At 35.0% G+C, this 15,886-nt stretch overlaps 1 protein-coding gene across 3 annotated transcripts in view; it reads left to right on the forward strand.

Annotated features, from left to right (window-relative positions):
• TAF2 (TATA-box binding protein associated factor 2) overlaps positions 1 to 15,886 on the forward strand; it is an 81,811-nt gene that overhangs the window by 60,394 nt on the left and 5,531 nt on the right. For 2 of the 3 annotated variants that reach the window (XM_082675059.1, XM_082675058.1), the window contains 4 exons: positions 4,296 to 4,525; positions 5,840 to 5,995; positions 6,484 to 6,589; positions 8,970 to 9,092. In XM_082675059.1, coding sequence (XP_082531185.1) covers positions 4,296 to 4,525; positions 5,840 to 5,995; positions 6,484 to 6,589; positions 8,970 to 9,092 — 615 coding nt within the window. The remainder of the gene's footprint in view (positions 1 to 4,295; positions 4,526 to 5,839; positions 5,996 to 6,483; positions 6,590 to 8,969; positions 9,093 to 15,886) is intronic. The other variant, XM_082675057.1, reaches the window with a different exon arrangement.

Below are 15,886 nucleotides of genomic sequence, written 5' to 3' on the forward strand. Positions count from 1 at the left end.
CAGCTGAGTAATTGAACAGAGACCAAAAGGCCCACAATGTCTAAAATACTATATTTTAAAATGTAACTACTTTCTCTGGTCTTGCCTGCTTAACAATGCTTTTTTTCCCCTTAAGATAATAAGCATTCATTGAAGAGATACTATATCATCATGAAGGAAATTTTAGCCCTTACTCACAAGCTGCTCTTCATTGTTTGGCATTTCACTGTAAGAATGACATAAAAACATTTATGTAATTATTCAGAACATTGAAGGCTGTTTATTTACATCAGAACTTTTAATGTTTGAAAGTTTACGGCTGTGCTCTAGAGGGTAGAATGAAGGACTACTTAAAATTCAGTTCGGTAGGATTTGCCAGGTTTCGGAATAAGAAAATAAACAATTTTGATATTAACATCAGATTTCAAAGTTCCGCCCCTCTGTTTCTCTCTCCCCCAAACCCTTCCTCTTAGAAATAGGAATGGTGGAAGAAAATTAAAACATTTTTATTAGACGTAATTCATTTTTTTGTCAGAAATTATATATGTAAATGCACACATGAATATATATGAAATTTGCTGTGTTTTTTTACTTTAGTGTAAGATAGACAGAAAGATCAGGACAGAACTACCATATGGCAGTCATACTTGTGTGGCCTAGCTGTACAAATTTTTAAGCTTCTGTCATCAATAAGGAGTGCTGCGTTTATTGAAAAATGTCCTGGGGAATTCCCGGGCAGTCCAATGCTTAGGACTCTGCACTTCCACTGCGGGGGCACGGGTTTGATCCCTGGTTGGGGAACTAGGATCCCACAAGCCACAGGGCGCAGCCAGAAAAAGAAAAATGTCCTGAAAATGGTGGCTTTTAAAGTGAGCTTTCTTCTTAGCAGCTTTTTGGCTTGATCAGCTTTAACGTCAATTACTTCAGAAAATGAAGTGATGATCTTTTTTAAGATCAGATTTGTTATTTGGAGGATTTGTCTTTAGATACTTTCTGATTTGAATAGAGAACATCAACACTGAGCATTGTTCTTCTGATTCAGGTAAGCAGGGCTTGTCCCAAAGTATAACTGCTAATGAGACCAGAATGGACAGCATTTTTACCTGAGAGGAAAAAATAATGACTTGTTTTTCCATATATATGGGCATTCCTTGCCATATAAGTGATTGTGTTGGGAGGGGTAGCTAGAAGATTAAAGAAGGGTCTTCAGAATGCTATCACTGAGGGTAGAAATCAGGAGCTCTTCCAGGGCTTATTTCTCATAGAATTGGTTGATTTGGAATCATGGAATTTTAGACCTGAGAGGACCTTAAAGATTAAGTTAATTGTTCTCATTTTATGGCCTGGGCAGCTGAATTGCCCAAAATCACAGAGCTGACTAGTAAGTAAGCAGAAGTGTTTTTTCTGACTGTATTCCACTATAAAGTGACAACCATTTTAAGATGTTATGCCATGATTTTGAAACATGATGTTCTCATTTTTTTTCTGTCTTATGATTTTAACAGAAGCGCTGCTTATTTTTTTAGCTCCCTCTTATCAGCCTTAAATTGTAATATTTATAAGTCAGTTTTTTGTGGGAAAAAAACATTTATTCAAGGACTTCCCCCAGGAACAGAAGAATAATGCTCATTCCTCCCTACAAATTGAAGGTCTACCAAAACCTTTACAAATCCAAAACCAAAAAGCCCACATAGAAATAAAAAGTAACAAAAACCATATTCTAGAGGTTCAGTGCTTTTAGCAGCTTTCATTCACTGTGCTGCCTAACCATCCTTAGCTGACTTTTAAAAAACAAAACAACACCCTAGCTCATCAATATACATTATCTACTTGCTTTTTAAAATTAATTTTTTAAGAAACTTTTAGTAATTCATACTCAGTTGCCTGACTTGTTTCAATGTCATCTACATTGTATAAAGATTCCAGGATCATTATTTGCAGTGGACATAATTGGGCAATACTGCTCTTCAAGGTTAAGTTTTATTCCAGTGTAAATGCACCCTAAGCCATTCTAGCTTCTTTACTGATAAAGTGCCTGAGATTCACTTCTTTTCTTGCTATAGCCATGAATAAATAGATAGATACAGGGCTAGCTGCTCTGGCCGGATTCCCTCCCTTTCCTGAGAGGGTTGAGCCCCTCCAGCCTTTGTAATAAAAGGCCCAGGAATCTGATACCTATCCTTTGTGGAACATTTACATATGTAAAATTCTTTGAGAAGAATAATGAGTGCCTACAAAAAACTAGGCAATGTCAGTCCATTAAAGTATCCAAATATGGATATTCCAGAGAAGGAAATGGATTTCCAGTATAAAATCCTTATTTTCACTCTGTACTGTTCTTCCGATTTCTGGTTTCTCTGTAGTTTTTATGATATAAAAACTCATACTTCTCGAGCTCCTGCCTCTTTCTCTTGCTTTCAGCAGTGTTATGTATCTGTTACCTTATCACACAGTAGCAAAACTGAAGATGTCTCAAATAGGATTGATAGCTGTTTAATGGCATGCATATTGCCAAGCAAGTGTGTAGTATATAGTAAGAACTCTGTAAATTAAAATTATAAATCCATGTGGATGTTCTTTGCACATAGTTAATATAATAGTTACCTATCTGTCAGAGTAAATCTTATCAAAATCGTACTTGCTTACAATGTATTTACTTATTCTAATATTTGTTGTTGAAAACCACAAAGCTTAATATTTATGCTGTCTAAAGTTTGCTGTAGCAACTTCTTTCCTTTTTGTTTCTCCTTTTTAAAACATTATGGTACCTGTTTGAAACCACATTTCTTGGCCGAAATTAAGTATTTATATGGTTTATTTTTCTTATCCAGAAGAATATTTCTTATTCTCACATGTTTTAAATTCTCTAGGTCATTTTAGATTCTGCTTAGAAACCATAGAAATTATCTAAACCTAGATGAAAATTTCACCTTGACAGTTCTGTTTGGTGGCAGTATCTACCTGGCGTGTTCCACTGGGGAAAAGAAGGCAAGTGAGGAAGAGTTCTGATGTCACTGTGCTCTGGTCTTTTATTGCTATAGGGTAAGGTATAATCTGAGACCAAAACCCTTATTTTGGAGATGAAGACACTGAGACTCATCAGAGAACTTGGAAAGTGTCTCTACTTTAAACTGAATTTCTACAGATGCAGTTTTCTTCTGGTTAATACATGTTTTATGACCTGTTGCCATCTCCGGGGTTTGCTTATTTTTGTTTTTTGGTTTTTTAAAATAAATACCTACTAGAACAACACAAATATGAAGGTGTTTAGCAAAATAGTTTACTTCTCTAAAATAAGTCAAAGTTTAGAATTGTGTTATTTCAAATAGTTGTAGGGTTTCTTACTGTATTTAAAACCTGAAAGTAATAAATTTGAGGGTTAGGAGAATTTGTTTCCAGTGGTAGGGTTCATGAAGGCTCTTGGTGTGCTGTCTTCCTAACAAGCTATTCAAGAAGAAAATCAGACAAGATAAACAGAATGAATGAATGTGGAGCAGTTACCAAGGAGGAGGAACTAAAAGGAGGATTTAGGGCTTCCCTGGCGGCACAGTGGTTGAGAGTCCGCCTGCCGATGTAGGGGACACAGGTTCATGCCCCGGTCCGGGAAGATCCCACATGCCGTGGAGCGGTTGGACCCGTGAGCCACGGCCGCTGAGCCTGCGCGTCCGGAGCCTGTGCTCCGCAACGAGAGAGGCCACAAGAGTGAGAGGCCCGTGTATAGCAAAAAAAAAATAAATAAAAGGAGGATTTAGAGCCAGAAAAAACACTGTTTTGGGAATATTAGATTTATGCTAAGTGTCTGATTTTTATTTTGTAGGAAGAATGAAAGAATAAAATATTTCCAGTTGTAAGATTCATGATTGCATTTGAACATTTATTGTTTCTGTAGCAGTTGTAGGTTCCCGTGTTATAAGAAGTGTCTTTAGAGTGGAGGGTTTGCCATTGGGGCCTAGGTCAATAGGTGGCTCCTTTAGGTATCATAACCCTCTCATCCCTTCCCTCTGTACAGGTTCTGGAGCATTTGAAAAATGTATGGATAAGGGGCTTCCCTGGTGGCGCAGTGGTTGAGAGTCCGCCTGCCGATGCAGGGGACGCGGGTTCGTGCCCCGGTCCGGGAGGATCCCACATGCCGCAGAGCGGCTGGGCCCGTGAGCCATGGCCGCTGAGCCTGCGCGTCCGGAGCTTGTGCTCCGCAACGGGAGGGGCCACAGCAGTGAGAGGCCCACGTACCGCAAAAAAAAAAAAAAAAAAAAAAAAAAAATGTATGGATAAACGTGTATGTTGACTTTTTATTATTACTGTTATTTACTTCCTAGGTACTTCACATGACTGGCGGTTACGGTGTGGTGCTGTGGACTTGTACTTCACACTGTTTGGCCTCAGTAGACCTTCCTGCTTACCCTTGCCAGAACTTGGCTTGGTCCTTAATCTGAAAGAGAAAAAAGCTGTCTTGAATCCAACCATAATTCCAGAGGCCATAGCAGGCAACCAAGAAGCTGCGGTTAATCCAAGTAGTCACACACAGCTAGTTGGATTTCAGAACCCTGTAAGAATCACATGTGTTATAGAAGGTGTAGTTTTATTATGTAGAGCTCTGAAGAAGAGAATTGTTTCTTTTGAACTGGTGAATTTTAAAGCCACTAACAGCTTCTTGTGCCATTTAGAAAACTGCTAGCTGACATTAGTTTAGCACTCACAATTTATAAAGTGCTACTGACAGCTATTGATACAGAGCTGCACATAACAAATGATGTGCTGCTAGTCCATTTACTCCTTTTTTTGTGATGACAATGATTTTTTTGTACTTGAGCATAGAATTTCTACTTTGAGTAGTAGAATACTGAAATGAATATTTAACCTATTACATATTAACCTATCTTGTCCATGTATTGTAATGGCAAGCTGTTTGAACACAGGGCCTTGACTTTTTTTTTTGCTACTTTGCATAATAGCACAATTCTAAACATATGAAGGGTGCCTGGAAAATGCTTATTGAATCAAATAAATAACAATGAATGGTCAGGTAAAAGCGTAATCTGCTGATTTTGGGAGGAGAGTATGCATTATATTTTTTAATTTACATATATGTGTATGTGTGCTTTTAGAAAAGCTTTTATTTCCAACTATGCATTATGAAATTACCAAACTTTTTGTAGAAAGACCTTTAGGGTCATATCAATTATTTTACTGTAATTTAAAGAAAGTTTTCCAGAAATGATTTTCTTATTGATGACAAAATGTCCCCAGTACTTGAAGCTTCATTTTTCACCAATATTTAGACCAGATTACTTGCCTGGCAATTCCCTGCTGGTGTTTTGACACTTTAAAACTCAAATTTCTCTTTATGCTAGTTAGTAATAGTCATTTAAAAGTACTTATCCACCTAGATTTTCTGAAATATAACCATACTTATTTGTTATAAATTTAAAATATATCCTAGAGTTTGGGTTATGAAGAAGTAAGACACATCTTTTAATAGAAAAAAAAAAGAGTCTCATTAAAGAGCTCTTTTATATCTGAATATTTAGAAACCAGTGGAAATGAATATGTTTATAATTCTTGCCCATGTATATTAAGTTATCCACTTTCATACTTGGAGTCTTTAGGATAAAAGAAGAAAATGACACCAAAAGATATATGCTTTGGGGAAAGCTTTAAAAGTTCACTTTACTGTCTCCCTTCTCCCCCCCAAAAAGACCAGCAGATAGGAAAAGGTGAGATTTATTTTAAGCCCATTGCTGATTACTTTTAGGCACTGGGCATGCTCTAATCTGCATGGTTGCTATAGGTATTAGTTTTCAGCTATAACATGAGCTACTTGTCTTCAGAAATCTAATTTTGATCTTGAATATTGCCACAGGAAGATGATCACCTTGCCAAGGAAGCATCATGTAATATATCAGCTCATCAGCAGGGAGTGAAGAGGAAGGCTGATACACCACTGGGGTCCCCACTAGAACCTGGTCAAATACTGGAGAAGAATGAGGATAGCAGTAAAGTCAAACTCAAAATCAGAGTAAGAAATACAGGTTAAACCTGTATTAACAGTGTAGGATATTCACCTTCTTGTAAATCTTTTTGAATACTTGCAATGGTTTTTCCTTAGCAGGAACAGTTGGGACAGACTGAACCATAAAAGAACTCAAATGTCCATCTAAGACATTCCAACTGATTGTTAAACTTCTATTATCACATACTTCTCTGTTTGGAGGAGGAACTGTGTGTGCACAATCTACCACAGCTCACTATTTCTTCCCACAACATAGGAACAGATTTTAGTTGCTATTATATTTCCTGTAATTTCCAATCAGCTTCTTTTAGAGGCTGAACCAAATAATCTTTTCTTTCTCTTAATACTTTTTGAGAAAAAAACTACTTTTCCTTTTAAGATTTTTTGGGGGTATATCCTGTGGCCTTTCTGCTACCTTTCTTAAGAGCAAAAATCCAAACATAAAGTGATATAATGGCTCTTTTGCTCCTTTGTTTTGTATGTGTGTGTTTTAGTTTTCAAGCTCTCAAGATGAGGAGGAGATTGATATGGATACTGTTCATGATAGCCAGGCGTTCATTTCCCATCATTTAAACATGCTTGAAAGGCCGTCAACTCCAGGTAAGATATATTGCATTCACTCGGGTTGATGGAGAAAGTTCACGCGATATCACTATTTTAAGGTGTGTTGCTTTATTTTGAAGAGAACAACTATAAAGTTTAGAAGTAGCCAGTATAAAATACTAGATTGTATCAGATTATAACACATGTCAGCAAAGGAATAGAGTTTTTCAAAGTATTTCATTTGATTTTTACTTTATTATGGTCCTTTTTAAATATTCGGCTTACTTCTAGATTTGTTTTTTCAAAAATCCATGCATCAGATTCCTTCCAATAGCTTTCATTTCTTTTTTTTGTTTTGTTTTTTGTAGTAGGCTTAACCTCAAAATAAAATACTAAATTTGTTTTTTTATAAATAATGTAACCATAATTATATACAAAACTTCTTGACTACAGTAAATACAGCCTGTAACACAACTACTTTCTCTTCTTGACTGCCTGTTCCACATAATATTATATCATATCATAGATTTTTGCATGCATCTCTCAAACATCATAATCATTTCTTTTGAAAATGTTACCTGAGGCGGTATTGAGTTGATACACTTGAATTTACCTTATTATTTCCCTGTGGGCAGGCATTTGTTTCCAATTTTAATTTTTTGCAAATAATTCTCTCTGAATATCTTCATACAAAAGGTTTTGTTTTTGTCAAATTATGCTCTTAGGATAAATTCCCCAAAATATATTTTTGGTGATTTTTTAGCTTTATTGTAAGATACTTATCTTTAGAAGATTTTCATAGCTCTTGATATTATTGCCATAATGCCCTTTGAAGAGATTATACCTAGTTCATGTCATCAGCATTTTAAAATTTTCAGGAATAAAGCTTTGATGTAACTTGCATGTAAGTTGTGAAATACAGTAATAAAACAAATATTGGTGAACCTGCCACCCACCTTAACATGTATATTATACTCCATGCCGTGGCCATTCCCTTTATGCTTCTTCCCTGATTCTGTTCACCTGTCTTTGCATTACAAGTAAATAAATACTGTCTTGAATTTTTTTTCTTTTTTTTAATCATTCTGCTGCTTTTCTTTACAGTATACCACATATATATATGATCTATATGTTTACTTGCCCTTAGTTTTTGAATTATATGAAAATGGTATGATGCTCAGTATGACTTGGTCTTCTTCACTCAACCTTTTGCTGCCCAAATTCATCCATCTTGATCCATAGGTGTAATTCATTAATATTTATCATTTTTGTATCTCATGGTACTATTTTATTGTCAGTGTAATAACTTAAAAGATATTTATTAACTATAAAATGATCATTAAGTTTATAATGCATTTCTTTTATTATGAATATGACTATTTTTCTTTTTTGCGGGGGAGGTCCTGTTCCTGTTTCTTTTTACTGGAAAATCCTATTTATACTTCATGCTGCTTGTGGTTATAATTTATGATCTTTACATTTGAATGAGGTTTGTTTTTTTTTTTTAACATGCTGTATTTGTGCAAGTCTCCCTTACCTACCTTGGTCTGCTTTTTGTTTGTTTGGCTTTTTGTTTAATTTTATTTGTGAGACCTAAGGTACTTTTTACTATCTAGTAATCTAGGATGAGCTAGTAGAAAACTGGCATCAGGTAGAATATGAACCTAATTATCTTTGAAAACTGACAGGTCGTGAATTCTTTGGCTTTTATACTTGTAAGAGGTCTTAACAGTTATTTATCTATTCTGTCAATTTTACAGACAAGGAAATTTAAGCAGAGAGATATTAAATGATTTACCCTAAACGACACACCCAAGTAATAGCCAACTCAGTGCTAGACCCAAATCCTTGAACTCTTCCATGTGACAAATGAAATTGAGGCACAAAAAAATAAATGTCTTACCTAGACTGTATATCTAATTTGTGGATAATTTGGAATTAGAACCTGGGTCTCCTGATACTACAGTGCTGTTCACGTTATACCATTAAAATGTTCCTGTTTTAAATATCTTCTGTAATCCCTAAATTATTTTGATCTATTTGTTGAGTAAATATTATAATAGAATTTATTAATAAGTTTTGGGGGGAGCAGGCATGCTTTACTATATGCAAAATTCCACATAAATAATAAAAAACATGACATGGTTCTGCCCCAGAATGTAGACTCCAAGTTAGATGTTCAGCAGTCCAGTCAGGTATACTGTCTTTCTTGAATGTGTATTTTTCTCAGACTTAAGTATATTGGAACCATGACAAAGAAGTAAATCAAATGGGGGATCTTCAGTACTTTAAAAAAGTAGTATTCTTTTTATTATTGGAATTTTACTGTTGAACTGATTCTGGCTTTAAGGTTAATTTATAAAAACCTTCAGACTGTTTTCTTCTTTGGGGAAACAAAGAAATAAATCCCTGTTTTCGCTCTTCTTTGGCATTTTAGGGCTCTCTAAATACCGGCCAGCCAGCTCCCGATCTGCTTTAATCCCCCAGCACTCATCAGGTTCTGATGGCACATCCATCACAAAACCCCAGTGGAATATGGAACTTGCACGAAAGGGAACAGGTGAAATTATTATTATCATTGCTGTTGTTTTGCTCAAGAACGAATCTATTAACTTCATAAAGTTTCTTTATCAACTTAATACATTAAAAACGACAGATCTCAGGACTTGCTTTTCTTGTAACACATTGACTCTATATTATCTGACATAAAGACTTTTTTTTCAAATGTAAGCTACATATATTATTATTTTTTATTGAAGTATAGTTGATTTACAATGTGTTAGTTTCTGATATTACAACACAGTGATTCAGTTATACATATGTGTATATATATTCTTTTTCAGATCCTTTTCCTTTATAGGTTATTACAAAATATTGAGTATAGTTCCCTGTGCTATACAGTAGGTCCTTGCCGGTTATCTATTTTATGTATTATAATGTGTATATGTTAATCCCAAACTCCTAATTTATGCCTTCCCCCCTTTTCCCCTTTGGTAACTGTAAGTTTGTTTTCTTTGTGGGTCTATTTCTGTTTTGTAAGTAAGTTAATTTGTTTTTTTTTTTTTAGATTCCACATGTAAACAAATATCATATGATATTTGTCTTTCTTTGTCTGGCCTCCTTCACTTAGTATGATAATCTCTAGGTCCATCCATGTTGCTGCAAATGGCATCATTTCATTCTTTTTTATGGATGAATATATACAGTATTCCATTGTATATATACACCACACCTTCTTTATCCATTCATCTGTCGCTGGTCATTTAGGTTGCTTCCATGTCTTGGCTATTGTATTTAAATAGTGCCACTATGAACATTGGAGTGCATGTATCTTTTTGAATTATGTTTTTCTCTGGATAAAGGCCCAGGAGTGGGATGGCTGGATCATATGGTAACTTGATATTTTTAGTTTTCTAAGGAATGTTCATAGTGTATTCCTTAGTGGCTGCACCAATTTACATTCTTATCAGCAGTGTAGGAGGGTTCCTTTTTCTCCACACCCTCCAGCATTTATTATTTGTAGACTTTTTGATGATGGCCATTCTGACTGGAGTGAAGTGATACCTCATTGTAGTTTTGACATTTCTCTAATAATTAGTGATGTTAAGCATCTTTTCATGTGCCTGTTGGCCATCTGTATGTTTCTTGGGGGAAGTGTCTATTTAGATCTTCTGCCCATTTTTTGATTGGGTTGTTTACGTTTTTGACATTGAGCTGTATGAGCTGTTTGTGTATTTTGGAACTTAATCCCTTGTCAGTCTCATAGTTTGCAAATATTTTCTCCCATTCTGTAGGTTGTCTTTTCATTTTGTTTATGGTTTCCTTTGCTGTGCAAAAGCTTTTAAGTTTCATTAGGTCCCATTTGTTTGTTTTTGTTTTTATTTCCATTACTCTAGGAGACAGATCCAAAAAGATATTGCTACGATTTATATCAAAGAGTGTTCTGCCTATGTTTTCTTCTAGGAGTTTTATAGTATCCAGTCTTACATTTAGGTCTTTAATCCATTTTGAGTTTATTTTTGTATATGGTGTTAGAGAATGTTCTGATTTCATTCTTTTACATGTAGCTGTCCAGTTTTTCCAGCACCATTTATTGAAGAGACTGTCTTTTCTCCATTGCGTATTCTTTCCTCATTTGTCACAGATTAATTGACCATAGGTGCATGGGTTTGTTTCTGGGCTTTCTGTCCTGTTCCATTGGTCTATGTTTCTGTTTTTGTGTCAGTACCATACTGTTTTGATGACTATAGCTTTGAAGTGTGGCCTGAAGTCACAGAGCCTGATTCCTCCAGCTTCGTTTTTCTTTCTTAATATTGCTTTGGCTTAAAGACTTTTAAATTAGGCGTTTTGCTATTTCAAAAGTAATATACTCCTATTGTATAAAACTTTGAAATAACAGAAAAGTAGAAAGGAGAGAAAAAAAGCATCCCGTATTTAATGCCATTTAAAGATACTCATTATATTAACATTTTGATCTTTTCTTGCAGTGCTTTTTCTAAGAATACTGTAATATGAAAATGTCAGCCTCAGTAGCAAGTGTGAAATCTAAAGCTTCATACTTTTATAAAATATAAAAATCAACTACTTACTTCCCTCTCAGCCTCCCCCTGACAGGTTTACAATTGGTCATTCATGGTCAATCATGAAGACTTGATGCTATATATAAGTAGAAAACTAACATATTTTGTCTTTTAAATTTATTTCATACTAATTGGACTTAAGTTTATGAAAGATAATTCAGTTCAGATGTGGCTATTACCTGTTTTACTATTGTACATTGTCTTCTACTTACCCTGTTCTTCTTTTGCTTAGAAGACTATAATCCAAATAAAGAGTAAACTTGTGATGCTGATGAACAAAGATTCAGTTTTCAAGTTTTGGAGGGACAGGGAGTGAAAAACAAGATACATAAGCAAAATCATTTTTAAAGAATACTTCTTCCAGAAGTCATTAGTCAGGCTTTAAAATTCCAACTGATGGATTTTGTTTATATAAACCATGTTTTTATCATATAAACAAAAGAGTAACTGTTTAATGATTTGAGGAGCTTAGGGATCAGCTGTGATTAGTAGGAGACTGAACAAAAGCAACACCTCAAAATATTTTGGTATCGAGACCCCAAACTGTTGGTTGCTTGTATCTCTTTGTGTGTTTTATGCATTTATTGTAACAGATTCTCACAAAATATATTTCAGAAAGAAGTCAGCTGGAGACTTTAGCACTTAACTTTAATAAGTGAATTTTGACATTTCTCGGCCCTTGCCGATTTTGTATTCTCTGTTTTTGCTTTGGGATTTGGTATAAATTTGCTTTATTATCATTATACTTATTAAAACTTTTTCAGACACGAAAAGTTTTCTACATCTTTTAAAATTATGAAGCGTAGGGCATATCAAACCTCTTGATATAGTTTGAGAGTGATGCTTCTGCCTATCTTCCATGCCTTTAAAAAAAAGTAAATTCTGTCTAAATTCCAGCAGTCAGATAAATTCTTGTTCCAGTAAAAATTCTGAGTATGTTTGTTTGGTTTATCCTAGTGATGTGGCATGCTAACATATGAATAGAAACAAATCTTAACACCTTTTTGTGCCCACCAGTGTGCCTTTGTTTCATATTGCTTTAAAAATTACATTTTTACTTTTTTTGGAATCTCTTTACAGTCTTATATTTCTCATGGCATCTTATAGGAAGACTGGAGAGGAGATAAAGGGGTAGTGGTAGGGAATAGGAAAACATTAACATTTTAGCTTTGGTTGCTTCAGTGTAGGGCCCTTTTATGTCACGAAGTAAATTGTATACCAGTATATTATATAGACTGATCTGTAAAACTTAATTTTGAATATATTCTTTAATGTGCCTTTGTAATTTCCCTTAAATGTAATTATGCTGTCCAGTACCCTACGACCACTGAGCAAGTCTTAAAATTCAACAGTGTCATTATTAGAATTTAGAAAACATTTGTTTTACCAATGGTAGTGTTCCAAAAGTTTATTTATACATGTATTTATTTTGGAATTCTAAAAACAGTTTTCCCGTAGACATATTGTTATATTTGATAAGTAGCTTTCCTGAACTAGCCAACAAAAACCCTTTTTAACTTATACTGAAGAATAGAAGTATCAAACCTAACCACTGTGTGTCACAGTATTTCTAAGAGAAAGGGTACTAAGAGCTCTATATTTTGGGCTGTTGGAAGCACAACTTTAACCTAACCCAGGTAAAGTTGGCAGTAAAACAGGAACAGAAGCTGGGATCTCCTACTGTGGTAGCTGCCTTGGCCTGGGGTTGAGAGTTGGGGGTTCTGGAGAAGAGGCACAGAATAGTGGTAAGGGAAGCTGTGATCTCTCTTAAATCTCTAGGGATTCTAGATTAAAGTTAACAGGTGGGTTTGAGGGGCCTTATTGAAGCTTATCCAACTGAGGCATCTTTTATTTGGCTATAGAATTCTTACAAACATTTTTGAAGTAGTTGACTAAAAATGAAGAGACTGCAAATAAAGATTTGGATTTCCAGCTTCTCTTGAAAAAGTTAACTGAGAGGCCCTCTTAGGCAGGGATGTGCTTTCCATTCCATTGATTCCTTCTGTGTTTGCACCCGGTAGTCTGCTTACTCATTTATGCTGTCTACTTAGGTTGAAGGCTTTTGAGTTTGAGACCCCTGGTGTTTTTTTTCATGTGCTGAGATGAAGTCCGAGATGGCTGCCTCAGAGCCAGCGTGCCAGATGGCAGTTGAGAACTGGAATGTGTTGCAGACGTCATCTGGAAGGGGTGGACACTGTTAAGTAGAGGATAGGTCGTGGTTTACTTTCTAACACCCCACCAGTTTTCTCTTTCCTTGCATATGATAGTGAGGGGCATATTTTAGGGTAGGGATGATATGTGTTTGGTAGGTTAAGCCATTTGGGGTAAGAAAGGAGAAGCGGCAGGGATGTTTTCCTTCATTGCTTAACTTTCTCCTTCTCCTGAGTTAAGGAAGGGAATCCGGGGAAAGGGCTGCGTGGGTCGCATGGTGTGATGGGTTGAGCATACCACGTCCTCTCCTCTCCCACCGCTGCAGCGCCTGAGGCCGCTGGTCTGTCTCCCAGGTTGCTGCGGGGATTGCAGTGATGAGGAGCGGAGGGAAGTCCCTGGTGGTTTCTGTAGGGAAGAAAAGAAGAGTTGCTGCAGTTGCCTAGCCAGGGCTGCTGTACTATGTGACAAATTCTTGCCTAAGTCAGAAAAGCACTATTCTGGTATAGAAATCCGTTAAAAAAAAAAAAAAGCTAGAGTTCTTTCTTTTGAAAGTCTAATATGAAAAAGACTTTGATATTTTTCTTTAAATTATAATGATATAATTCTACACTTTACTTTTTTGATCTAAAGAAACTGAAGAACAGACTTCACACATTTCCTAATAGAAACTGCAGGTTTTGTGTTAAATTTAAATGTATACCTAGTGCGATAAATTTAATAGAATTAGCAGGTTACTCACTGTTACCAGCACTTTTATCAGATGGGCCCGAAAGCTTCCACCTTAGGTGTGTATTAAGTACCCCTTTCTGTTTGTTTTGCATTTGTTAAATTGACTGCAGCTAACCCTTATCCATAGTGAATTCAGTAGGTCTCTAGGAAAGATTTTATGTTAGATAGAACAACAAAACTGAACATGTTTTTTTCTTTCCCTATAACATGAAATAGGCAAATCATAATATTGTGAATTATTTTTATCTCCTTTTCTTGGTATATCTCCTATCTGCAATAGAGACATATATTTTGTGTCACTAAAAGTGCTTTCATTAGTTTTATTTTTAATTTTTTTAAAATTTTGTTTTATATTGGAGTTTAGTTGATTTACGGTGTTAGTTTCAGGTGTACAGCAAAGCGGTTTAATTATAAAAGGGCTTTCATTAGCCTTAAAATGAGTGGCACCTAACCTTGGGTGGGCCTCAAGTTCCCAGGCATCTTGTAAACCCCTAAAATGATATGTGGGATTATGCATTGTGTCACAGGGATGGTAATGTATGCATTTTTCTTAATAGAGATTCTATAGTTGACCTCATTATGCTAGTGTGAAAGTAAGCTCGTATGTGTCCCAAATCTTACTGTTATACAGGTCCACATGAGAGGGAAATTGTACTTTCTTATCACCTTGAATTAGACCTGGTAAAAATTATTCAGGAAAGAAATTAAACAAATAAAAAATATATATTGTCTATAATAAATGAAAACTTACGAGCTAAAGGTTAGTGGTGATGCTAGGGTAACATTAGGTTTTATTAGATGTTCTGTTGTTAGAAACACTATTCTAATGAATATTTCTGTATATATTTCTTTGCACTTATGCATGAGCACGTTTGTGGGATATGTTTCTAGAAATGAACTTTCTAATTTAAAAAATATGAGCATTGAACATTTTCACGAATAGTGCCAATTTGCCTTAACTTCTCCTTTTTAAAAAACACTTTTATTATAGAAAACTGTGAAGTAGTCAGACTAGTATAATGAACCCCCATGTATCCATTACTCAGATGCAGAAATGATCAATCAGTTCATGGTCAGCTTTGTTTTTTATCTATACCCTTTCCCATTTCCACCTTTCTGAATTATTTTGAAACAAATCCCACATATCATTTTATGCATAGGTAATTTTGTGTGTATCTCTAAAAGATAAGGACTTTAAAAAGTCATAACCACAATAATATTCTTGTACTTTAAAAAATAAATGACTTTTTCATATCATTAAATATACAGTCACTGTTTACATTTCAGTTGAATCATAAATGCCATTATTTTTATTTTAATTTTTAACAATTTATTTGTTTGGATCACTGTCCACATAGGGTCTACACATTGCAGTTGGCTGATATATCCTTTACATCTTTTAAAATTAAAAGTTTCCAGTCCATTGTTTTTTCCCCTTTACAGTGTTATAAACTCCAGGGTTTTGATCTGTAGTTTTCAAGTCTGTATTTTGCTAATTGTATACCTGTGGTGTAATTAACATGTTAGAGTCCTCTGTATTTCCTTTAAATTTGTAATTATATCTAGAAACTTAATTGGATTCAGGGTTATAGATGGTAGTGTGTTCTTCCATCTGGAAGCATACAATGTCTGGTTGATTTTTTGTGAGGTTAGCCACTAAGGTGTTCAAGGCCTGGATCCATTAATTCATTAAGGGTTACAAGATGGTGATATTCTAATTCATCTTTCTGTTTTTATTTATAAGCTGATTATTTCTATAAAGCTAACTTGCCCCTCACCTGCTGTTAGCCATTGGTATAGATCATATAGCAAAAGAAAGATAAAGACTTGATTCTCTCTATGTATTTAATAATTTTCAAAATAATAATTTGGCTAGCATCCTCCAATGGTGATC

This window comes from Grampus griseus, assembly GCF_964374135.1.
Source record: "Grampus griseus genome assembly, chromosome: 17".
Taxonomy (NCBI): domain Eukaryota; kingdom Metazoa; phylum Chordata; class Mammalia; order Artiodactyla; family Delphinidae; genus Grampus; species Grampus griseus.